Genomic DNA, 25,939 nt, shown 5'->3' with positions numbered 1-25,939 from the left:
AGAATTAGCCTGGCTCTATTTAAGTTATCAGAAAACCTCAATGAACTGCAATAATCACCTGAAGTTATTGAGAATGGATATTACTCATATTATATATACAGTAAAGCAGTTTGTGTAAATTCTGTACAGCTGATATTATACAAGTCATGGTTTTTGATCTCAGAACCAGAGGTCTGTTTTGGCAGCACAAGTGTTCATTTTCCATTGCTGAAACATTTTGTTAGTTTGTTCACGAGAGTTAAACAATCTTGAATGTTAATGATATTTTATCTGTTTATACAGACACAGATTATTGTTATCAAACTAAGGTGTGTTTTGAATATGAAAGATTTTTGTAAGTGATACTCATGCTAGAGTCTGTGAGTGAGAATATAAATATGGTTTAATCTGGACTCAGAAAATGTTAACTTACAGGTGAGAGGTACTTTGATATTCCAGGCCGGTAATTATGGGATACTGTTGAATCTGCATTGATTGATTGATTGATTGATTGATTGATTGATTGATTGATTGATTGATGACACTATGGTGGTGGAACAGAAAGAAGATCCCATGTTAACTTCTCAGTGGGATTTGCTTTTTCTCCTCCTGCCCGCAGACACTTTTTCCAGGAATTCCAGTTTTCTCCCGCACACCAAAGACATGCTTCTTAGGTCAACTGGTGTCTCAGTATTACCCTAGGTGTGAATGGATTTGTGATTTTCTGTATTTTGTCTTTTCGCTCTGTGACTGACGGCAACATGGAATGTCCTGAAAATAAATTACTCTTTTTTTGTCAAAACATTTGAACTCCATTGTGTCGTTTTGTGTGAAAGCTAAAGTTATATTAGAGGTGAAAACACGAAGATAATTTCAAAATTCATAAATATCAGTAGGTGATGAAGAATAAGCTTTAAGTTAAGAAACTTGTTCGCTCCAAATCGACAAAAGAAAGTTAATTATACTTATTAGTGTATTTGCTTATTTTTTTCATGATGTTGGGTCACACTAAGTTAAATTAAATAAGCTAACATGATAATTTAGTTTATGCTTTCTGTGTAGCTCTTAAAACAATCTGATATTGATGAAAAGCAAAGTCTACAATTAGCACACCATCAATAAATGGCATGAGATGATCCGAAGCAGCTTGGTACGGTGACACTCTACCAATCGGGTCCAACTCTCTGAAATACTGACTGGGATGAATCTGATAAAGTGGTTGGATGAGTTATTGCTATGTGGATAATTTAATCTAACACATCAATTACAATGTGGCTAAAGTGTAACATGCTGCCTACACAGAGTTGGCAACACGAATGAGTTCATAAGATCCAGGACGTTACAATGTATATAAACGAAGAAGGATGTTCCTGTGTCATCTTTTAGGATTGTGTTACTGTGAAGGTGCACACATCGACATTTAAGTGTATTTCTATGCTAAAATGTATTTACATATGTGTTCATGACAGAAATCAACCATTTCAGTGGTAAAGTTTATGTACATACGGTATATACAAAATTATGGTAATTTCTCTTCAACATTTTTCCCATCGGTATTATTAAAAACTTTGCAAACTTAATCGTCACTTTGACAAAAATATGAAAACTTTATAAGCTGCACATGTCAAGTGTCTTTATTATTCACACAATCCGATTGAGCTTAATCAAGCTGTTGAGTTTCTCACAAAAAACAACATATCTAACAAGCATTTGTCCACAGCTTCATCAAAACATAAGAAAATAGATCATCTAAACTGAACAACTGGCTCCCTACCATTTGCTTGTAATAATTATAATCCTGCAACTCATTATTTATTTCTTTAAATACTGAGCCAAAAAAACATCAAGCAACCATCTTTAATAAATGTCATGAACAATCTGCTTAATAGAGGTCTTTTACCTTTTTTCCTCTTTTCTTTTGTTGCAAATTTCAGCAATGGTAGATCTCAACATCACTCTGGATAGACAGTTTCCTCGTTTGAGTGAAAATGTTAATTAGGGATAAATCTTTGGGTATTCTATTGGGTTTCAAAGATTTGAATCCAGTGTTGTGAGCTCCAAATGAGATTAAATTGATTCTAGGTGTCTTTAAAAGAGTCTGTTTGATTTGGAATACAGTTTAAGATGTTAAGGCTGGAGCTAAGCTTTGGTCCTTTGTGCAAAAGTGCAGCACAGAATTCACTGACTGGTGGTAAATCTACCTGAATCTAAATATATACATCAGCAGAGGCTCCGTAAATATTATTTCTACTGTCATTACAAAATAATTCTAATCTTGGCAAGCAATATTTTACTACATGGCTCCTGAGGTAAAGAGGAAATCTCTGATAAAATGAAAGAGCACAGGAGCAGAGAGCTCCTTGCCTTCAAGGTTTGATATATAATCTAACAGGGTGAAACCCGGCAGATGGGGCTCCAATCATAGTAGAAACAATAAGCCTGTCCTAACTTAATTACTTGTTTGCATTTGCTTTTCAGAAAGGCTCAAAAGAGTCAGTGACGTGACCTCCTCAACACACACTGACCCACGAGAAACACAAGAGTTCATTCACACGCATATCCGCTGATGTGATCAGCTCTGGGTTATCATCCTGATCTCGTCAATCCTTGAGGGCTGTTGTTCCATCTTCAGAGTGGTCAGATACAAACAATGATAAAAGGGAGAATGATGTCTGAGGGCAGACGTCCTGATGCTTCAACTGCCTCTGTGTGTTTTCCGGCTTGATCACGTCCGTCCAGCACATCTGCTCAGAGTGGCCGGGGCGGGGACGTTCGGTCCCGCTCTTGGGTTTCCTCTTCCTCCTGCCTCAGTAAAGCCGCTTCTCGTAACTATGTTTGGAGATTTTGAAACAAAAAAAAAAAACAAAAACAAGAGGAAGAAGATCAATTGATTTGTGGAACTACAATAACTGACTTAACTGGGGCTGAATGAAAGAAAAGAGAGCACTGAGATAGATGGTGGATGTACTTACATGGCACAAAAGAATATCTAATATGATAGCATGAGTGAAGAAAAAAGAAAAGAGAAGACAATTTTGATGTACCTAATAGCATTTTGAATTAGGCTTAAAAATATTAGCAAAGCTTCTAATGCAAGTGAAGCTAGAGGACACAATGCATTGGTTTCATAGCATTTACAAAGTCAATCTCAAATCTTCACATAGTAAAAACAGGATGTCTGAGTTTAACAAACCATTGCCTGCTAAATGTGGAGGAAAGAGGAAACAAAAAGAAACAGGAAGCGAGTGGTCACTGCTGAGGATGTGACTCAAGATGACTTACGAGTGGAGGCCGTGGACTCCTCCCTCCATCTGGGCAGACATGGTTCTCTTCTCAAACTTCAACTCTCCAGAGTACATCATCGACCTGAGACCAATACACACACTTCATCTTTCACACAGGGAAGGCTAACAGGAAGAACTTTTAGCAGAACTCGAATAATTTCACCCTTACCTTAAAATGGACAAACTCTTAGCTCCTATATCCTGACAGCCATGTTGGATTCCAGCAATCAGATAAGGGACAAACTTATGGATGGAGCCTTTATCCTGGACCGATCCTGAGACTCCTTGAGCCACCTTCACCTTGTCTCCCTCACTGAAAGTTACAAAGAGCAGTGGATAGATGTCTCATTTGACCTCACATTTTTCAGACACATTATTTGTAGAGTCCTTGTTACTCAGGGCCCCAACCTGAAGTAGCGCTTCTGGCTGTTGTTTTTCTCCATCGCATCCAGTGAGCCCATTCCTCTGTATTTTTTCAAACGCACGCCATCTGAGAAAAAATACTCCCCCGGAGCCTCAGTGGTCGCCGCGAGCAATGAGCCCATCATCACTGAAAAATAGATGAATGAACAGAAGATGCTAATCTAAACAATCAGGCCAGAGCTGGAAATACTGCACACTAAATAATACAATTCTAACTTTTATTTTCAACGTCTAGTTTGTTTGTTCAATGAAATGAGAGACTGTAGCAACACTCACATCATTTAAAACAAATATTGTGTTGATTCACCTGTGGAGGCTCCAAGAGCGAGAGCTTTCACCACATGGCCGACAGTCTGAATGCCTCCGTCTGCTATGACAGGCACTCCAAAGCGCCTGGCGTACTCTGCAACCTTGTAAACGGACGTACCTTGAGGCCGTCCGCACGCCATCACTTAGGAACAAAAGAATAATACAATGACGATGAAATATTTCCTCTATAACAAGTCCTGTTATTATTATGTCTTCTGCTTTCAGTACTGCCTCTTCCTTCCTACACATCTTAAGAAGATTTTTGTGTACATTTTCAATCATCTGACATTCACATGATGATAAAGATGGTGATTGTTGTTGCTGTACCTTCCTGAGTGATGCAAATAGATCCACAGCCCATTCCCACCCTCAGAGCATCCACACCAGCATCTATGAGGTTTTTGGCCTGAGCGGCTGTGACCACTAGAGGGCGCCGGAGACACAGAAAAGTCAGGCAGCTCTGACAGGAAGCATGCGGTCAAATGACCGTTTAGGAGAGGAAATGCTGCAATGAGCTGTGAAGAAAACAAGTTGAGCTCACCATTTCCTCCAACTACCTGCAGTTCTGGATATTTCTGTTTGATGTAGTTGATCATGTTGATCTGGTAAACTGAGTTTCCCTGGGAGGAGTCCTGTCATTGGATTCAAGACAGGAAACAAGAGGAGTCTTGTCTCGGCATTGCACATTACTTTATGTGTCAGAAACAAACCCTCAATCCTCCCTAAGCCCGACTGTACTGCAGCCAGAACTTACCAGGACCACCACGTCGACCCCGGCCTGCATGAGGAGGTCTAATCTGTATTTGTCGTCCTCTCTGGTGCCGATCGCCGCTCCACACAGCAGTTGTTTGCGAGAGTCCTTAGAAGCCAGTGGATAATCTCTGTTCTTTTTTAAGTCAGTCCGAGCAATAATAGCAACCAGCTCGTCGCTGTCATTCACGATGGGTAATTTACCTGAGAAAATCAGATTGTTAAAGGAGTTCAAGAGGAAATCTCAAAAGACTAGATATCTTTTTGAAGATTTACCTTTTTTACTGCGTTGTAATATATCATTAGCCTCTTTTAGTGTGACTCCTGCTGGTGCGACAACAAGATCTTCCCTTTTTGTCATTGCCTGGATCAGAGAGGAGATAATTATCAGAAAAACCAACAAAACATATGACATTGACACAAGCCACAACATTTGTGTACGCACCTCTTCCAGGGGTCTGTCATGGTCCTTTTCAGAGAGAAAATCTATATCTCTGGAGGTAACAATGCCAACCAGCTTGCTCCCCATCTTGCCCGTCTCAGTAACTGGGATCCCAGAGAAACCGTGGCGTATCTTGGCCTCGAACACATCTCCCACTGTGTGGTGGGGACTCATTACCACCGGATCTGTGATAAACCCCTGTTCAAATTTCTGACAAAAAACAACAACAACAACAACAAAACATGAGTAATAAGTGACATGGATATTATTTCCCAACCTTCTTCGATGGTGATGACAGAGACAGACGCAGACTGATCTCCCATGTCTGAATTTTCAAGCTATTGCAGTGAAACAAAAGGCAGAATATTGATAGACTGGGCAAGTATAAACAATCAATAGATTGTGACAACTGCATGTTAATCTGTAGCTACTTTTAAATTACACAGCGGGATAGATGGATCTTTGTGCAAATAACAGATTCATTATTTGTGCAGGGCAATCAGTAGATCATGCAAATCACCCAAAAGCACTCCACACATGAAGCAATGGGCAGTTTCCCATTTATGCACTATAAATTCTAGAAAGTGTCAAATTACGGTTTTCTCTATTGAGGAAATATGATTTCGACAAAGTTGTACAGTAGATCTATTGTAACTTCATGCTTGTTGAGATTTGCCTTTCATACCTTTACTTTGCGCACCTCGTTGGCCTGAAACTCCGCTGTACAGTTATGATGGATTATTCCAATTCCACCCATCAGCTAGAGCCAATCAAAGACAGAGGGATGAGGTCAGTATGGAGATATAAAACAACACACACTTTTTTTCAGTTTGTGGAACAACACGATGACTGCACAGTTGGATATGATGCACGAGAGTCTGTACTCACTGCCATGGCAATGGCCATAGACGACTCCGTGACTGTATCCATCGGAGATGAAATCAGAGGCGTCTTCAAGGTAATCTTTCTTGTCAGTGCAGAGGTTAGATCCTTACAAATGCAAAACATGAAATATAAACATAATCATGGCCTCACTGTAATCAACTGAGCTACTGATTTTCAACCTGTCTTGGGTATAATTAGAATAGTGCACAGTGAAATTACTCCAAAGGTTGATGCACTGACAGACAAACATCTCTGCACTGTTGTTTCTGCAGCACAAATGTTAGTTTGTTCTTATTTTGCAATGTAATGAGTTAGATGCCTGTTTTGTTTAACGCATTAGGGAAAAAAAAACTTGCAGAAGGCACCTGCTGAGTGTTAAAGGGTGTGCGTGTGTGTGTGTGTGTGTGTGTGTGTGTGTGTGTGTGTGTGTGTGTGTGTGTGTGTGTGTGTGTGTGTGTGTGTGTGTGTGTGTTCTCGTATTTCTATCCTTGTTGGGGCCAAATGTCCCCACAAGGATAGCAAAACGTGGAACGACGTGCCTTGTGGGGACCTTTTTCCGGTCCTAAGTAGGAGAAACAGTGTTTTCTTGACCATGTTGTTGTTACTGAAAAAAGTAATAGTGCAAAAACATTTCTTTAGGGTTAGGCTTTGTTGTGGTGTGGGTTAGGGTTAGGGTAAGGGTCAGGGTTAGGGGCTAGACATGAATGGGAGTCAATGGACGGTCCCCACGAGGATAGAAATACGAGACTGTGTGTGTGTGTGTGTGTGTGTGTGTGTTGTTCATGTTTTGAACACCTGCTATAGCAATAGCCCATGTGTGGCATGAAATTAATTTAATGTCCCAGCAGAGCTTGAAGAGATGAAAACAAAGCCAGGCGAATAAACAGCCCTGTGCCCATCAACACTTAACTCACACAGCTGGTGGTTATCACAGTAAAATCTTCATGTCAGCAATAAATGATAGTAATCATGACAATTTTTTTAAACAAGCTTAAGCACAAAAACATGTTTTTTGCCCAGAAGAGAGAACTTATTGTCAGCCAAAGTCATTGTTCCATCCTTAACACCCACAGAAACAGGAGCTTTTTTTGTTTGTTTAATGTTGATGAAAGAAAATTTGACATTACAAGTAGAAAAAATACTCTTTGCATCAGGGGGCAGACAGTGTGAGGACACTCACCACCTCATCAGAAGTGAAATCTATGAAGCCGGGGAGGATCAAGAAGTCACTGGAATTACAGGTAAAAGAAATGTACATTATATGAATACAGAAAATGAACTATTGGCATCAGTGAAACAATGACCACAATAAACACAAACACAACCACGACAAGTAGTAATGTTATGTGAAGAGTCTTCGGTCTTACAAAGTGACAGTTTTTAATGACGCTGAGCAGAAATAATAATCTGCCTCAGAAATATTCTCCATTTATCCTCTGTACACAGATAAATCCCACACACAGCCTCCATTACACCGACATCCGTACACACACACTGACACACATACACACACACAGCTTTTAATGCCTGTGGCAGCACTCAGAGCCATCCTTGAAAGTAGTATTACTCATAATAATCCTACATTAAAAAAAACCCAAGCTCTGATATTAATACACACTGAAATGAAAACATTGCATTGGTCTGTGTGTGTGTGTGTGTGTGTGTGTGTGTTGTGTGTTTTCTTCATATGAGCATGTTCTGGCTATGCTTACTGTCATTACCACAGTAAACTCAGTAAAACAGCAGTACTGTGTGTGATTTCCAAGCAAATCTTACTTGTACGTGAGTCCATCACCAATGGCAAAAAGTTGTTGAGCTGTGAGTCCATCCTCAGGAACGTAACCTGTGCCTCCACTGATCAAATAATCAGCCATGCTGGAAAAAAAAAAGGAAGAAGAATCATGCATCTAAACATCAGAAAAATGGACATAAATGCAGACTTTTTTAAAAAAAAATTGAAAAGCTGACATATTTGATTTGAATTGACATCTCATGTAGCTTTTCTAAGAGAATTTCAAATGTCTGATAAACTTTTTTTGTGTACTTAAGGTTGTGCAAGCAGTGCTAATTTGCTTTATTGTCACAAGGACGTAATTTCTCAGTCAATAAAAACTGAACGCCATGCTCGACTCTCTGGCACTGTCTCGGTGTTGCCTGCAGACGTGCTTGAGGCAGATCCTGTTACAAATGGTGTAGGGGAGACAGGAAACGCTGGCAAAAGGGATTCGTCCTTGTCAATGGAAACGACTTCTGTACGTCAATGACAGCAGTACAGTAGGTAAGAGGATTTGGTCGGCTGCCCAGCTATCTTGTAAATGGGCTTGCAGGAAGTACACGGCCAATGCTACGAGAAAGTGAAAACAACTCTTCAGCTGGGATCCTTCACCAGAGAAGTTCATCACATTGCAGTTTGAGAATGGTGGACACACAAATGCGGCGGCATGAGACTGACCTCTCCGGTTCATATCCAGCTTGGATACGCGTGGCGCTGTACCGCTGAGCTGCAGTCTCGTGCCCGTGTCCGTGTGCCGTCGGGTGGGCAAAGGCCCCATAGGGGTGAGGTTGCTCTGCTTCTCTGCTTGAGATACGCGGCCGGGCTGGCTCCGTGTCCCCAACAATCCTTCGGTAGTCAATCTGGTAAGTGTCTCTCTCACCTTCTCCAAAGCGGTCATAACCATGACCCTCCATCTCTAAGAGATCCAGGGCTTCCTCCTCCGCAGAGCCACCACCACCTTCCACACAAACGCTCCTCACACACACAGACTCACACACCACGTAAACAGTGGCCTTGGCAGGTCCCAGAAGACACAGGCCAACTCTTAATTTGCTGTTCACTTGTAAGCGTTCATAAACACTCAGTGCTCAGTGTGCTTGTACACACCACAGAACCTTTCAGACACACCTGACATGCGAGGTAGCTGCCTTGCCATCTATTTTATTGTTTGAGAAACTGTTTGAGAAAATGGTCCAGAACACAGTATCATTGATGAAGGTCAGCTGTGAGGCTGCAGGTCAGGATCACCTGCATGAAAAAAGTAAAAATGTGTATCTTTTAATTAGAAAAAATAGAAAAGAAGCAGCAGTAGCAGCAGCAGCAAACAATCCTCACAGCAGCACGGTGTGCACACAGGAGAATAATTATTCCAGTCGGTCTGCTCTCATCCTCAGAGCACACACACGCTGCAGGCATAGTCCAGAGTTTCTCAGCTAACCTGTTGATGGAGGGAACTTTCTTGTTCAACCAAGTTCGGAATTCCCTTCAAGTTTCCCAGCTGAGACCTGGGAAGCCTCTGGGAATGAGAGTCAGGTCCTCCTCAGGTGGCCAAGACTTGTTTCCCTGGAGGCCCAGAACGCATCGCTGCTTGGTTTTTCCCCGAGTCTGGGAGCTTCTCTCCACTCTGCTCTCACTGGAGCCCGCTGAGCTTAACTCTGTTTCTGACAGTAGCAGACGTCACTCTCCCACAAAGAGGATTGGGAGCTTTAATGCAGGATGGGGTGGGGTGAGACGGGTGTGTAGGGTGGAGCAAAGCAGCAGGGCCGAGGAAGAGAAGGATGGGTCAAGATGACGCTTGAACACTTTTCCCCCAGAGGATTACCACGGTGTGAAGGTGTGTGTGTTTTCTTTTGGAACCCTCAGGGAGGTAGAGCTGTGAATGAAGCTAAGGTTAAACGGCAGTTGTTATGCTGCCCGTGTGTGTGTGTGTGTGTGTGTGTGTGTGTGTGTGTGTGTGTGTGGAGACAGGTGCAACTTTCAAAACAACATAAGTAAACAATTCATAATCACATTTAGGAGGAGCTCCGTGCAAGTCATTTCAGAACATTTTATTTAAGCTTACATTGCTTGTTGTATCAAATGGTCGAACATTTCCGAGCAAAATTGCTTCATTTACACAAAAATTCTTTCAATCAGTGTATTACATTCACTCTCATACAGCATGTTATCTGTAACAAAAAGACAAGCGATTCAGATCGAGACCGGATAACTTTGTTGCCTGGGATGCCCTCGACGCCATCATCTGCAGGTGACTGACTGACTGCTAGTGACAGTTACTGAGGGATTGAACCAGAAAAGCCTCTTACATAGTCTCTCTCTCTCTCTCTTTCTCTCTCTCTCTCCTTTTGATTACTAATAGTTTTTTCCACGTTACTCACACAGATATAAAAAGAAGACAGCTATTAAAATATGACTTAGTCATAAAACGTGATTTACTAGAAATATGTAACTGAAAGGATTAAAGGTTTTTCATTGAGGATGGAAGTGTAAGAGGAGAATCAGAGCTTGTGTATGTATCTACAATCCATGAAGACAAGCTTTAGGATTATCCACCTAGAGAAAAAGAAATAAAAGAAAGCATAGTCAAAAAGTAAAAAGAACTAGTGAACAGAGTCAAAAATAATAATGTATTTTTTCTTTATCAATGTCGTACCAAGTTTTTTCACCAGTGCGGGCTCATGTTTTTTGAGGGCGTCAAAGAAAGCAGCTTTGACTCTCCCCCCTGCCGGAGCTAATATCCTGGAATGAAACAGCCTCATTTTGTCCTGGCTTGTCTTTTCTGCTTGGATCCGAGAGAGGACTTCAGGATGGACCATGTCTCCAAGCTCTTTTGCAATTTCCAGTACTGCAGAAACCAGTTGTATTAACACTGGAATGTTGTCCGTCACAAACTTTGCTGTTGGGAAACAGAGCAGTGGAAACCTGATGAAATTAATCTAATCCCAGTCACGACACTGGCTTAATACATTGACGCAGAAGAATAAAAGAAAAACAGGAACCTTTTCTCTCAACTGTCAATATCTTTGTGGGAACACCAGGTGAGTTCTGTTGGGGAGAAGAAGTAGCATATTTTACTCTATTTGAAACAACAAGTACATCAGTTTAAATAGTTGCAAGGCGAATGGGTATCAAGCATATGAGGCAGAGGTCAAAATTGTCCCATTAAAGCATCCGATCCGACCTGCCAGATGACCTCGCAAAGTGTAAAATAAGGAATATTGCAGACACAGAATACCTGTTCAGTGATGAGAGGATAATCGATGGTGTCATGTGAGTCTGCCTCTGACTCTGGAAAAAAAAAGAAAAATAAAACTGTACTGTAACATACAGGAAAATAACAGGAATCAGCAATTATGACCCTGTGTTCGAGGGACAGTTTACCTGGCGGTTTACCACTGTTTGTTGAGTCCTTAAAAATGGAAACAATAACATGAGAAACACAGGAAATTGCAACAGAAATATCACACTAATTAGACATAACTGACTGATTGTGGCACTGTAGTTTCTGCAATTGTATTTTTATTTGTACCAGTGGATTCAGGATGCCATCGACTGCAGCACGAATGCCGCTCTTGTGCCTTAAGAATACCTCCTCAGTTGTTTTCAGGCAGTCTGAAACAAGGAGAGTAAAATGTGCAGTGATGCACTATTAAGAATCTAACGGAAGAAAGTGTCCATTTGCAAGTATAAAAAGTGATACAGTAAAAATGAGCATCATGTTAACAAGCACATACCTTTGAAGGGTGGCCTCATCTCTGGTGTCGAATTCCAGCATCTCTCCATCAGTTCAATCATCTCTCCCAACTCCTCTGGATTTTTTATTTCATCAAGAGGGAGTTTTAGATCTTTTTTGACCCAGAGCTTCACAAGAACGTCTGGTCTGCCTGAAATTCAAGATGTGTACAAATTTGTTAAGTAACGTCTTAAAAGAACAGGTTTAAAAAAACAAAGGAGCATAAAAAGCATGGCAGTAGAGTTATGTGTACCTTTATAAGGCTCTTTCCCATTAAATATTGACCAGAGAAGGATCCCATAGCTGACACAGGTACAGAAAAGGTTTTCCATTATTGTACTTTTAAAGTTTTATATTTAATCACACTCTATCCTCCCAGTCTTTACCTGTATCTGTCAAAAGCCCGGACAGGTTCATATTTTGGATCAAAAGCCTCTGGAGGCATGTATGCAAGTGTCCCTCCTGTCTCTGCTGTTTTTTCGCTGGTGATCAAAACACTGGTGGAAACCCTGGACAGACCAAAGTCTGCAAGCTTCAAAACAGTAATAAGAAGGACGAAAATAAAGCAGCAGTTAAATACAAGTGCACCTTGAATTAAAAATGGATGGCACATACCTTCACCCTCAGGTCATCAGTCAGCAGCACATTGCTTGGCTTGAGGTCCTGGTGCACAATATCCTTTGAGTGAAGAAAGTTCATCCCCAAAGCCACTTCATGGACGATGCGTAAGGCCAGCGGCCTCTGTGGAGACTCTGCCAGTTTCTCCAGCAGCTTCAGAACAGAATCCATCTCCATCAGCTCCATGACTATTCCCTGATATGGCATGCCGACTCCTTCAATTGGTGGGGTTCCCTCATAAAATCCATAAACCCTCAAAACGAACTCACAGGAAGCTTTACCCATGTGACCAGCCTCACGCAGTGCTGTGCACATGGACAGGCTGTCTTTAGACAGCAGACTGCTGGGAGGGCTGAGAAGGAAATACATTTAAAGAAAGCTGAGATGTGACTTGATGTGTACAAATCAACAGATTCAAAATGCAATGGTGGTAAATTTACCTATTAGCATTGTTAATTAGTTTAACGGCCACAGTAAATCCCCAGTCCTTGTGTCTGGCCTTGTAGACAGATCCAAATCCCCCTTGGCCAAGCTTCGTCCACGTCTCCAGCGCTTCATTTCCAAACACTTCAAGCTCCTGCCTCTGCAGCGCCATCTCCTGGTGATCCTCGGTAAATGAAACGCAGCTTCAAACCTCACAGACTGATAAAAGACACGTGATTACTGAAAAAGGCAAGAGAAACATGAAATATGGTTTAGTATTATTAAATCCACTTCATTTCCACCACAGAGCAGACAGTGCCTGAGTCGCACTCGCACTCTGAAACAGCGGTGGAGCAACACAAACCTCTGCTATCTCACTATCTCACACATTTTCCAGCAGGAATCACCGCCAGCTGTTGTTAATACTCACCACACACTCCTGAAGGACGACCGAAGAGCTCAGCTGTATCTGTTCTGCTACAAAATGTCCGAGAAGTTAAACTTTCTGTTTGTCAGACGCGCCTCCAGTCGTAGAGGGGAGGGGCCAGGCTGATAACGTGCGCGCACACACACACACACACACACACACACACACACACACACACACACACACACACACACACACACACACACACACACACACACACACACACACACACACACACACACACACACACTTACTTTTGTCTTTCTATCCTCGTGGGGACCTTCCATTGACTCCCATTCATATCTAACTCCTGACCCTGACCCTTACCCCAACCCTAACCCAAACCACAACAATGCCTAACCCGAAAGAAATGTGTTTGCACTTTTACTTTTTCCAGTAAGAACAACATGGTCAAGAAAACACTGTTTCCCCTCATTAGGACCGGAAAAAGATCCCCACAAGGCACATTGTGCCAGGTTTTCCTATCCTTGTGGGGACATTTGGTCTCCACAAGTATAGAAAAACGCGCGCGCACACACACACACACACACACGCAGAGCGTTTCTGATGTTTCAGGTAATTTTTTTTTTGGGGGGGGGTGCGGATTATGTGAACTTCCTTGAATTCTCGACAACACATTCAAATGGGGTTCCGTTTGTGTCAAAATCAAACAAGAGTTGTGTTGTGAGTGTAAGTGTAAGAGGAAGTCAGAGATGTGAGGATCAGTGAAGATGACACACTGAGTAAGCATCCGCTAAATACTGTATGTAATCTGTGTATTTCCTGTCTCAAATCTTTTCAAGCACAACAAAATGATTTGGACCAACCACAGGCAGACAGTGACAGTCATTTTTTTTTATCTCTTTTTTGATGTAACCCTTTTATCAGCCGGCTTGTTATAATAAGTAATTTGTCAGCTCCAAGTTACTTCCTGCTCAACACAAATACTATGGTAAAAGAGACATTCTAAAAAAAAAAACTATGCCTGGGAGTCAGTATTCTCACGTGTTCTAACAAAAAGTTTTCCCAGAATTCAGAATTGGTTAATGCATCAAAATAACTGCGTTAATCCTGCTTGTATAAAGAAATGAAAACCCTGCAATAATGCAATTGCAGATTACTTTGTGTTAAAGTCATGTTCAAAACTAAGTATTGCAGCACAGAACTGAATCCAAGTTTCATGAAGTTCACTTTGGTTTTTTAGAGTGCACTCAACGTCATGTAACACAAGCTTGCACTTATATTTGATGGCGGGTGTTGGAGCTCATATCCAGTGGAATGTGCGGAAAGAGTGATTCCGCCAGTCTGTGGGGAAAACCTCCTCTTGGTTCAAAATGGAACAACGACTCGTGGTAAATGATGCAGGTGAGTCCAGACACTTTAAATCCTCTTCATGCTCCAGCTCCACGCAATGCTGAACAAAGTTCAGCTGCAGCCGAAGAAAGTTGGCCTGCAGAGGCCACGCCCCCTCACCGCAGGCTCCGCTTCTCCAGACGTTTCCAGCAGCACAACATTTCTAGACGGTGTGACAGCGTTTTTATGGAAGAATTGATGAAGGATTTGTTCTACTTCGTAAGTGCTTAGCCCGCCTACGGGCTTAGCCAGTGGCACTCCCCTTGGCGCAGCCAATCAACTGAGACAACAAAAGCTCAACGCACTAATCCCCCGCCGCCCAATGGCGCGGCTCCACGCCCCCCGAGGGTATACCCCGAGCTGGAGGCAGCCATTCTCCCTTCTTCTTCCTCAGCATCACTTGAGATATGAAGAAGCCACAAGTTTCTTCGGATCAAGATTCTTCGGATCAAGATGGATGGACCTGCCCGTGACCAGTCGCCATCGGGCGTCGGGCCTATCACTCTGCTCATCGAGCAAGATCATTTCAAGCGCTGCTTTGTCTGCGCCGGCTGACGGCATCACTGCCAGCGGCCTTCCTGCCTGCCTGCCTCACTCTGCCGCTCGAGGTAACCCAGTGGCGAGCGGCCTTTATGGGCACCGTCTCACCGGCTCCCGCGCATGTGGCAGCAGCAGCAGCAGCAGCAGCAGCAGCGTCCCCTCGTCTATGGAGCCCACGCAACGCGACGGCGCCTTCTCCACCTTATTCAGACCACTGTGAGACGGGTTAGTTTGCTCTACTCATGATGTGTTGTTGCAGTACTCCTGCCTGAGCCCCCCGCAAGCACGTGGAGCACCTCGCGGGGCTCTTCACCTCCGCCGCTCAACGCGGGCTCGCGCCTCCGCCGTAGCCTCTGAGCCGGCGCAGCGCGGCTTAGCATTCGGGCTAGCAACCCAGTCACGGACTCGGTCCCAGACTGCGGTGCTGTGTCCCGCCGTGCCACCGGTCCAGGCCTGCGTACGGCGTGTCTGGGACGCCCCGCTCACTGCCAAGAGGACGGTGAGGGGCTACCATTAGCACGGCTTTGTGATACATCACTCAGGAGCAGCTAGCCTCCCCTCTTCCCGCGCAAGCTGGAGGGGCTCTCTCCCTCCCTTCTCTCGCTACGTGATAAAGCAGAGAATGGCGAGCGGAGCGCCCGGACGCACGGCGCTATCACGGGCTCTCCCTCCACACGCTCGCCGTGCTGCTGCCGTGTAAGCGGGACGCAGCGGCGAGCTTGACCGCTGGCTCTCCCGCCGAGCGCGAGGTGCAAACGGAGCGCCGTCGAGGTCCTGCACGGTGCCTCACAACGCTCCAAACTACTTTCCGCCGGCTTCCGCCTGTGTAAAGCATAGCGAGGCGTCAGAGCGGTGGAGCCACGCCGGCCGGGTCCCCGCTGATGAGCGCCCCGCCCTGGCAGCATTACCGCGGCCGGCGGCCCGAGAAACTTCGGGACCGCACCACCTCTGCCAGGTTCGCCCCCCAACAAAGCGCTGGTCCGCAGCCCAGGAACGACCGCCCGCGCTCTTCATGGGACGCCTTCTCCACAGCTGCATCTCTCAAGAGCAGCTATCCTCCCCCTTCCCGTGCTTGTATGACTGAGCATCAATCTCGGCGGGGCTCTTCCTCCCTTCGCCCCCCTATGTGATAAGCGGCGTAGAACGGTGAGCGGACTGCACACGGAGCCGCCTGGCCGCACGCACTGTCACCGGTTTTTCCTCCACGCTCTGCCACGTGGCGGCTGTGGATGCGGGCACAGCAGCGAGCTGGGGCCGCTATCTTTCCCCGCCATGCGTGTCACGCAAGCGGAGCGCTGCCGATGTCCTGCCGGCACCCCGCAAACGCTCCAGGCTGCACTATCCACCGGCTTCGGCTCATGTGAGTACGATGAAGCGTCAGAGCGGCGAAGCTGTGCCAGCCTGGGTCTCCACCGTGGGGCATCGCGGCCCCGGCGGCACCCGTAATTTCCGCCGGCGTATGCTCGTGTTAGCACAGCGACGCGTCAGAGCGGCGGAACTTCACCGGCCCGGGTCCCCGCCGTAAGGCGCCCCGCTCCCGGCATCACACGCCACGCTTTATCCGCTGGCCTCCGCTCGTGTTGGCACAGCGAGTCGTCAGAGCGGCAGAACTTCACCGGCTCGGGTCCCCGCTGTAAGGCAGCCCGCTCCTGGCATCACTCGCAACGCTTCCAGCTGCGTTTATCCGCCGGCCTCCGCTCGTGTTGGCACAGCGAGGCGTCAGAGCGGCGGAGCTGAGCCGTGCTGCCCCGGGCTACCGCCGCGCAGAGTCCCGGCCCCGGCATCACTCATACCACCTCCAGCGATGTCTCTCTGCCGGCTTCCGCCTGTATTGACACGGCGAAGCCTCAGAGCAACGGATCTCTGCCAGTCTGGGCTCCCGCTATTGAGCGTCCCGGTCCTGGCATCATCACTGAGGTTCAGCGGCCCGAGAAGCCTCGGGATCACGCCGCCTCCACCAGGTTTGTCCCCAACATAGCGCTGGTCCGCGGCCCCTAAGCGGCTGCCCACACTCTTACAGGGGACGCCCCCTCTTCGTCGCACTGCGGCCGTGAAAGCGGGTCACAGCAGCGAGCTAAGGCCGCTGGCTCACCCGTCGTGCGCTACGTGCAGTGTCCTGGCCCTGGCATCATCACTGAGGTCAGCAGCCCGAGAAACTTTGGGATCATGCCGCCTCCACCGGGTTTGTCCCCAACAAAGCGCTGGTCCGCGGCTGTGGAGCAGCCGCCCACGCTCCTTCATGGGACGCCCCCTCATTGCCATGCTGCAGCCGTGGACGCGGGTCACAGCAGCGAGCTAAGGCTGCTGGCTCATCCGCCGTGTGCTATGCGCATGAGGAACGCCGTCGAGGTCCCACCGGTACCTCGCAAACGCTCCAAACTGCTTTTTTCCGCTGATTTCCGCCTGTGTCAGCACGGTGAAGCGTCAGAGCGGTGGAGCTATCCAGCCCGGGTCCCCGCCGATGAGCGCCCCGGCCCTGGCATCATTTATAAACGCTCCAAGCTGCGTTATCCGCCGGCTTCCGCCTGTGTTAGCACAGAGAAGCGTCAGAGCGGCGGAGCTGTGCCAGCCTGGGTTCCCGCTGATGAGCGCCCCAGCATCGGCACAAAGGTCAGCGGCCCGAGAACTTCGGGATCATGCCGCCTCCACCGGGTTTGTCCCCAGCAAAGCACTGGTCCGCGGCCCCGAAGCAGCCGCCCGCGCTCTTTCATGGGACGCCCCCTTCATCCCTTTCGCCGGGGGTCCCCCGTCTCCCGAGGCTGGGAGGACGGGTGGACTGTCCCCTCAGGCCGTGGTACAGCCACTCACGCTCCGCTTCGGACGTGGCGTGCTATGCTGGGGACCGCTTTCTCCCTGGTTGTTCAGGACGCTGAGACGCGGCTGTGCCCTGCACTTCGCCTGTCGCCTGCTTCTCTTCAATGGGGTTCTTTGTACGCGGCTCGCATGCCCTGTGGGGGCGGCCGCTCTCGAAGCAGGAGTGTCCTCGCTCCTCCGCCGGGGCGCGGTTACGGAGCTGGACGCGGAGGAGGTGCATTCGGAGTTTTATTCTCCCTACTTCTTGGTTCCAAGAAGAGCGGAGGCATGAGACCCGCTTTGGACCAGCGGGTCCTAAACACTCACATAGCCACCAGGAGGTTCCGCATGCTGACGGTCAGACACCTCCTGGAGAGCTCCTGGGGTTCTTGGTGAACCGGGACAAGAGCGCGCTCACCCCAGCTCAGCACATGGCTTATCTGGGTTTGGAGCTGGACACGCTCTCTATGACGGCCCGCCTCTCTGCAGACAGGCGAGCCTCCCTCCTCTCAGCCCTGAGGTCTGCAGTGACCATGCCTCTGGTCAGGGTCTGTTTGGTCAGGACCGTCCTGGATTTAATGGCCGTGGCCCACCTGGTGGTACATTTGGGCCTTCTGCACATGCACAGGCTGCTACGGTGGTTTGCACGCCTCCGCTGCTTGGGGAAGCGGGACGGATGCAGAAAGGTCTCGATCCCGCCCCCGGGCACGCCAGGATCTCCTTCTCTGGATGGATCCTGCTCTCCTATGCTAGGAGTCCCCCTGGGCTGCGTATCGCATCACGTCGAGATGTTCACGGATGCGTCTCTCGCAGGGTGGGGAGTCACCCTGGACCACCATGTGGTGGGCGGTGCCTGGGATTCCATGGAGTTCCTCCAGGCCCTGCTGGATGGTGGCTGCGCTGCATCCACACTGCGGTGTTTGCATCGGCCATCATAGTGGGTTACGGCGGCTTTGGCCGCTTCTCTGCACGCAGTCACCCGCTGTTGAAGCGGTTTCTGTGTGGGGCGTGTTGGCTACGGCCACCCCCCAGGCATGGGGTCTCCCCGTGGGACCTCCACGTTGTGTTGGAGGGTCTTGGGGGGCTCCCCTCTTCGAGCCTTTGGAGAAGGCGGAGGTCCGCTTTCTCTCCTTCAAGGCCGCCACCTTGTTCGTGCTAGTATCCGCCAAGAGAGTTGGGGATCTCTGCGCCTTGTTGGTCAGCCCATCCTGCAGGCTGTCCAGCCAGGATGGGGGACTTGTGCATCTTTGGCCTAACCTGGCCTTTAATCTCAAGGTGATCACTTCGGACTTCCGGTCGCGAGTGATCCGGATCCAAACGCTTGCTCCCGGCCTGGCTCATCTGAGGATGACCCACGGCTGCGGTTGCTGTGCCCGGTTAGGGCCCTGCATTATGTCCAGCGCACAGCTGCTTTTCACACCACGGACCAGCTGTTTGTGGGGTTTGGAGCCTGGGGGCGTGGGCCCCCCCCCCCGACCTCTCAGCGTCTCGTCCACTGGGTGGGGGGCGCTATTGCAGCTGCCTGCAGGGCACAGAATCTCTCGCCGCTGGCAGTGATTCATGCTCATTCCACACAGCGTGTGGCTGCCTGTGCGGCCCTGTGCAGGGGTGTCACGGTGACATCTGCCAGGCTGCCTTCTGGGCCTCCGCGTTCATATCTGTTGGATATGTGAACTGACTCTGTGGCCATGTCGGTTTCAGCGAGAACACGAGTTCTGTCGCTTAACCGTTTTGGTCCTTCTGGCCTGTTTGCCGCGTCCCGAGTGGGGTCGCGGACCAGGGCTTTCCCGCCTGCCGCTTGGTTTTTGCCGCAGCCTGTGACGGTGCTTAACGGGAACGGGAGTTCTGCCGCTTGCCGTGTTGGTCTTCTTGCTCGGCTGCCGCGTCCCGGGTGGGGTCACGGGCCAGAGTTTTCTCCCCTCCTGCCGCTTGGCTCTGCCACGGTGTGCGGATGTTGTTACAGTGACGGTGTTCGCGGGAACAGGAGTTCTGCCGCTCGCTGTATTGGATTCTCTAGCCCGGCTGCAGCTTCCCTGTGTGGGTCGCGGACCAGGGTTCCCCGCCTGCTGCTGTGGCTTGCCCCGGCCAGCGTGTGTGTGTCGCTGTGGCGATGTTTGTTCACGTCGCGGGCGGCACTTCGGCGCATGGATGCCCGCCTCGTTCTTCGGGGGTTCTGCGACCGTTCTGGACGTACGGTTTGTTTACTTCCATCTTACGCACCAATCCCGTCAGCATGCCAGCCGGGAGTACATTCATCGACCTACGGCCTTCGCCTGGATGTGTGCCAATAGCGAAGCCCGTAGGCGTGCTCAGCACTTACGAAGTAGAATGAGTAGTTACTGGATGTAACTCCAGTTCTACGAGTAAGTGCGTGCCCACCTACCTGCTGGCCCAGCTGTCTGCTTCCCTTACTTGGCTGATTCAGAAGAAGGGAGAATGGCTGCCTCCAGCTCGGGGTATACCCTCGGGGGGCGTGGAGCCGCGCCATCGGGCGGCGGGGGATTGGTGCGTCGAGCTTTTGTTGTCTCAGTTGATTGGCTGCGCCAAGGGGAGTGCCACTAGCGAAGCCCGGAGGCGGGCACTCACTTACTCGTAGAACTGGAGTTACATCCAGTAACTACTAATTCTTGAAGCTTGCCCTCCATGAGCAGATGAAGAAAGGACTGGTTCAACAGAATTTACACCCGTCCTCACTCAGGTATTGTTGATCAGTTAATCTCTGTTTTTTCAGAAAATGAAAAGAAATAAGCGCATTTTTTGCGACAAAAGCTGTAAAAGTTTGTTTTTTTTATGGCTAGAAGCAAGGCTGCTAGATGGCAAACAGATGAGAGAGGTGCAAATTTGACAGTAAGAGCATCATCTGTTTTTCTATTTTTCTTTTATTATTAAAGACTTCAATTTTCCTCTATTTAGCCAGTAATATTTTTCCGAAAAAAACTGTAGGCTAATTATTGCCAAAATTATTTTTCAGTGTATGCTGACTACACTTGTTAAAATAGTCGACAGATATGCGCTGCTCCACAAATATTAATTTTGATCCATTTGTTGTTTTTGGAATATTTTTAAAATGAAGGAAGACAGACAAGTTTGGAAAATGCATGGCAGAGAATCGGAAAGAAACAACACTTGATTGTTTACTACAGAGAAGAATTATCCCAAATTCAGAACTCATTTGTGTTTGTATGCACATTCCAGTCTCTAAATAATATGCATTTTATTTTTACAGTAATATAAAAATAGTGTAGGTTCCTGATTAATTAGTTGGAGCCCCAGACTGTTCCATAACTTAACTCCACATACAGACACAGAAAAACGCTTCCTGGAGGTTCTTATTATTGGAACATCAAAGTTCCCAAATCCTCTCAATTTATATGATTTGTCTCTTTTAAGAAAATGTTTTGAATGTTAGTTGGTAACAATTTATGAAAAGTTTTAAACATAAATTGTGCAGAATATAATTTTACAAGACAATGTACTTTTAATAATTTAGAATGAAAAAATAAAGGATTAGTATGATCAAGATACCCTGCCTGGTGAATAATTGTTATTGCTCTTTTTTGGATGTAAAGAAGTGGTTGCATCGAATTCTTGTGATTGTTGCCCCACACCTCCACACAATAAGAATTAAGCAACAATACAATGTATATAGAGCATTATAGTCAAGAAAATATTTGACTCTATTTATAATCGCAAGGCTTTTTGAGATTTTAGTTTTAATGTGTCTGATGTGTGCTTTCCAACTTAACTTATTATCTGTCAATAAACCTAAAAATTTTATTCCTGAGACACTTTCAATTTGTACACCATCTAACTCAACTTGATTTAAAGGTGCTTGCACGTGTTATGCGAAACAGCGCCCCCTGTAGGCTTTGGGCGTAATGCAGCTTAGTGAAAAACTCGTCCCTGTGGCTCGCGTGCACGGAAGAGGGGGACTCTGTCTTCGCTCGTTTAGAAGCGCTCAAGTAAGATTTAAGTTTCTTTTACCTGGTGGAGTCTGTGCTGGAGTTGTGGCAGTGCGAGAAACCAGTATTTTCTTACTTTCTGGAAGCTCCTGCTCAGTTGTTGCTCACTAAGCATCTGGCGAAGTAATGGCGGACAAAGCGAAACTGAACAAGCCGGTGTGCGCATTACGTCATTCCTTTAAATTCTCCCCAAAAAAATGCTGGTGCCGGACCGGCACTGCAACTTTCAAGTGACAATTTACCGCTGTTAGAGGTACTTGTAATGAATATGTCAGGGCACATTTATGGCGTCATTTTAGTGCCAAAATTCCGCGCGCAAAAAAATCAAAATCGCGCACAGTTAACCCACTCTCTGTGCGCTCGCGATGCCTCTCCGCGCGCGCGTGGACACTTTCTGCGCGCGCGCGGTCACTTTCTACGTGCGCGACATCACTTTCTGTGCGCGCGCGATCTGTTTCTGCGCGCGCGGTGACATGTCTGAGCTGTCTGCTCGCGCGGTGGTGTTGAGTTTTGGCACTCAGGGGGCGGGCTTTGAGTTGACGCCACTCAACCCCCCTCTCCTTTGTGATTGGTTGCTCTAAACGTCTACTGACTTCCGGTCAGAGCCAATCAGAGGTTAAGTAGGGCGGGTAGTCATCGTTTGGCGGCAGAATTGGAAAATTGAGGAGTAAAATTCACATAACATAACCTCCATACAGTGATTTGATTACTGTGGAGGAGACCTGGCTGTTTCCTGGGAGGAGAAATAATGAATAAAAACGTTTTCATGGAGCCATCAAGGCTATCTGTCTCAAATGTATATGTAAATTATATTTGATTTATATCTGTTAGTGTATATCTGTTATTCATCTAATTATAAATCTGTCTTAGATTTTTTTTAATTACATTTAATTTGTATCTGCTAGTGTATATCTGTTATTTATTTAAGTATATCTGTCTTAGATTTATATGTAAATTATCTAATTCATATCTGTTAGTTTATATTTGTTATTTGATTATATCTGTCTTAAAATAATGTTTAAACTCTAATTATGTTATTTAGTTTATATCTGTTATTCAATTATACCTATCCTACATTTATAGTTAATTTTTTCTCCTTTTTTTCTGTCTTTTTCCCTCTCTCTCAGATTTCATTTGATTTTATGCCAGGGTCAGTGAAGTACTTTTGCTTTTTTTTTTTCCTTTGTTTTGAGCAGGTGATATGTTGATAAGTTTCATAAGTCACAAAAGTAATAGACCCATTTGAAGACAGTAGACGTTTAGAGGAACCAATCACAAAGGAGAGGGGGGTTGAGTGGCGTTAACTCAAAGCCCGCCCACCGAGTGCCAAAACTCAACACCACCGCGCGAGCAGACAGCTCAGACATGTCACCGCGCGCGCAGAAAGAGATCGCGCGCGCACAGAAAGTGATGTCGCGCACGTAGAAAGTGACCGCGCGCGCGCAGAAAGAGACCACGCGCGCGCGGAGAGGCACCGCGAGCGCACAGAGAGTGGGTTAACTGTGCGCGATTATGATTTTTTTGCGCGCGGAATTTTGGCACTAAAATGACGCCATACACATTGTACACATCATTAAAAAATGTGTAACATATTTATGGTGGAAAATAAGTATTTTTAAGGTTGTAAAACTCCTTAATGCACCTTTAAAGATTTCAACTTGTAATTTCCAAACATCATTGCTTTTGTATTATTTAAATTTAAGGACAACTTATTACTATCCATCCATTTCTTTATTTTTCTCAATTCATTATTCACATTGTTGATAAGTTCATCTAAACTGTCACTGCTATAAAATATGTTTGTCGTCAGCAAATAATATACATTTCACCAGTTGAGAAACATTTAAAACATCATTGATATACAAATCAATTTAAGCCGGCACAGTCAGAGGCACGTCTGTAGTTGGGTCAGAGGGTCTGTAGTTGGTGAAATCATGTCTATATCCATTTTTAAAGAGTGGGGTGAGTTTAGCAATTTTCATCTTCTTTGGGCCATAGCCATTTTGAAGCACAGATTACAAATATGTGTCAGAGGGGATATAATACTAGTTATTACCTTTTTTTTTATTATCATGTTAATTAAATTACAGTCTGTAGAGAATTTGTTTTAAAATTTTTGAACAACAGTATTTCCCTCTCGCTTACTGCGGAAAGTACAACTGTATTATTGGTTCTTTCAAAATTCATTTCCATATTTTGGCTTGGAATTTTTGCAGCCAATTCTGGGCCAATATTTGTGAGGAAGTTATTGAAGTTATGAACCACACTTTTCATATTCACCATTTGCGTCAACAAAAAAATCTGGATAATTATCTTTTCCTTTTCCTTGTTTAATAACATTGTTCAATATGTCCCATGTCTTTTTCATGTTTGATTTGTCATCGAATAACAGTTTTTTATAATATAACTTTTTGGAATTTCTTATTATATCTGTCAACTTATTTTTGTACAACTTGTATTTATTCTCAGCTTCTTTAGTTTTTAGTCTAAGAAATGATTTATACAGGTTATTCTTCTTTTTGCAAGCATTTTGCTGTATCTGTTTCTCTGCAAATAGTGTTCCAGTTTTGTAACTTTAACTCTTCATTTAAGGCAGTGCTTCTCAATTATTTTCTGTTATGCCCCTCCCCCCCCCCCCCCCCCCCCCCCACCCACCCCCCAGCAAGAAGAAAACAATTTTGGGCCCCCCCACCCCACCACCCACTCTCCGCTGCAACTATAAGTCATAGCATTTGTTTATAAAATTGTTATAGGTACACTTCTGCAAAACATCCTTGTTAACATTAAAGAAAACTAAAAGGAAAGAGATATAGTTCAACTTGCAAGAGTGACTTTATGAACATTATTTATTAGTCTGTAAAAGAAAAGATTTTAAGTGCATCAATTTGCCTGAAATTCAAAAAATAATAATATCCTTGTTTAAACTGTAAACATTTTTGACAGACTTATTGCACCATTTGCTGCTGGAAAATAAAATTGAACAAAATCAATAAATAATAAATTAAAATTCACTTCAGCAACATTAACTCAGGAGCACAATATAATAATATAACAATATAAAACACTTTGACCGACAAAACAAAAACGAATAAAACAATTTGTGCTGATTTTTTTCCTTTTTTTATCAAAATGAGGAAGCCAGGATTAATGGCTACAATGAGCACGTTCTGCAGTGCACAGTTTCTCAGATTGAGGTTTGAAGCATGATACTGCAACTCTCAGCTCCTGCTCAATGTTCAGCTGGGACCTGTACCTGGTCTTCAGTGCAGCAACAGCAGAGAAGCCAGACTCACAAAGGTAAGATGCTGCAAAAGGAAGCATAATGCCCACAGACCTCTGCCCGAAGAGTGGATCCTGCCTCTCTACACTCAGCCAGAATTCTCCTTTGACTCACTGTCTTCGTCTCTCTCCGCCTTTCTTGTCATCCATGTTAAAAATTTCTTCATGTTGTCTCAGGGTTTGTTTGGTCCAGAACACAGTATCATTGATTAAGCTCAGCAATAAGGCTGCAGGTCAGGATCACCTGCATGAAAAAAGTAAAAATATGTATCTTTTAATTTAAAAAAAAAAAAAGAAAAGAAGCAGCAGTAGCAGCAGCAGCAAACAATCCTCACAGCAGCACGGTGTGCACACAGGAGAATAATTATTCCAGTCGGTCTGCTCTCATCCTCAGAGCACACACACGCTGCAGGCATAGTCCAGAGTTTCTCAGCTAACCTGTTGATGGAGGGAACTTTCTTGTTCAACCAAGTTCGGAATTCCCTTCAAGTTTCCCAGCTGAGACCTGGGAAGCCTCTAGGAATGAGAGTCAGGTCCTCCTCAGGTGGTCAAGACTTGTTTCCCTGGAGGCCCAGAACGTTTCGCTGCTTGGTTTTTCCCCGAGTCTGGGAGCTTCTCTCCTCTCTGCTCTCACTGGAGCCCGCTGAGCTTAACTCTGTTTCTGACAGTAGCAGACGTCACTCTCCCACAAAGAGGACTGGGAGCTTTAATGCAGGATGGGGTGGGGTGAGACGGAGGGCAGGGCCGAGGAAGAGAAGGATGGGTCAAGATGACGCTTGAACACTTTTCCCCCAGAGGATTACCACGTTGTGAAGGTGTGTGTGTTTTCTTTTGCAACCCTCAGGGAGGTAGAGCTGTGAATGAAGCTAAGGTTAAACGGCAGTTGTTATGCTGCCCGTGTGTGTGTGTGTGTGTGTGTGTGTGTGTGTGTGTGTGTGTGTGTGTGTGTGTGTGTGTGTGTGTGT

At 45.9% G+C, this 25,939-nt stretch overlaps 2 protein-coding genes and 1 long non-coding RNA gene across 5 annotated transcripts; all 3 read right to left on the bottom strand.

Moving 5' to 3' along the window:
* Positions 1-2,697: 2,697 nt before the first annotated feature.
* On the bottom strand, positions 2,698-8,815 carry impdh1a (IMP (inosine 5'-monophosphate) dehydrogenase 1a). Its single transcript, XM_030095613.1, has 16 exons — positions 8,525-8,815; positions 7,849-7,947; positions 7,253-7,301; positions 6,076-6,177; positions 5,873-5,947; positions 5,191-5,397; positions 5,022-5,109; positions 4,750-4,949; positions 4,537-4,627; positions 4,323-4,418; positions 3,994-4,137; positions 3,672-3,813; positions 3,433-3,576; positions 3,262-3,345; positions 2,952-2,968; positions 2,698-2,808 (listed from the first exon to the last, which is right to left on the bottom strand). Exons 1-16 carry the CDS (start codon positions 8,758-8,760, stop codon positions 2,705-2,707), a joined length of 1,878 nt encoding a protein of 625 aa, XP_029951473.1. The 5' UTR covers positions 8,761-8,815; the 3' UTR covers positions 2,698-2,704.
* A 1,064-nt stretch (positions 8,816-9,879) lies between these two features.
* LOC115391381 (receptor-interacting serine/threonine-protein kinase 3-like) lies at positions 9,880-13,168 on the bottom strand. Of its 3 annotated transcripts, none has more exons than XM_030095616.1 (12): positions 13,051-13,168; positions 12,638-12,839; positions 12,195-12,549; positions 11,966-12,111; positions 11,833-11,882; positions 11,581-11,730; positions 11,376-11,458; positions 11,228-11,255; positions 11,082-11,134; positions 10,846-10,891; positions 10,500-10,742; positions 9,880-10,399 (listed from the first exon to the last, which is right to left on the bottom strand). In XM_030095616.1, the coding sequence occupies exons 2-12, from the start codon at positions 12,790-12,792 to the stop codon at positions 10,392-10,394; spliced, it is 1,317 nt and encodes a 438-aa protein (XP_029951476.1). In that variant the 5' UTR covers positions 12,793-12,839; positions 13,051-13,168; the 3' UTR covers positions 9,880-10,391. The 3 variants fall into 3 exon arrangements, with proteins under 3 accessions (XP_029951476.1, XP_029951475.1, XP_029951477.1); XM_030095615.1 differs by having other exon boundaries at positions 12,638-12,860; positions 13,051-13,164; XM_030095617.1 differs by having other exon boundaries at positions 12,638-12,804; positions 13,051-13,151.
* On the bottom strand, positions 9,880-25,660 carry LOC115391383 (uncharacterized). The gene is made up of 4 exons (XR_003931767.1): positions 25,651-25,660; positions 18,194-18,198; positions 17,172-17,175; positions 9,880-10,188 (listed from the first exon to the last, which is right to left on the bottom strand). It is a non-coding gene; the product is annotated as an uncharacterized LOC115391383 (long non-coding RNA).
* Positions 25,661-25,939: the final 279 nt, after the last annotated feature.

The sequence above is a fragment of the Salarias fasciatus genome, chromosome 7 (assembly GCF_902148845.1).
Source record: "Salarias fasciatus chromosome 7, fSalaFa1.1, whole genome shotgun sequence".
Lineage (NCBI taxonomy): Eukaryota > Metazoa > Chordata > Actinopteri > Blenniiformes > Blenniidae > Salarias > Salarias fasciatus.
Note: the sequence above shows the minus strand (reverse complement) of the source record. Positions and strands in the feature narration are given on the sequence as shown.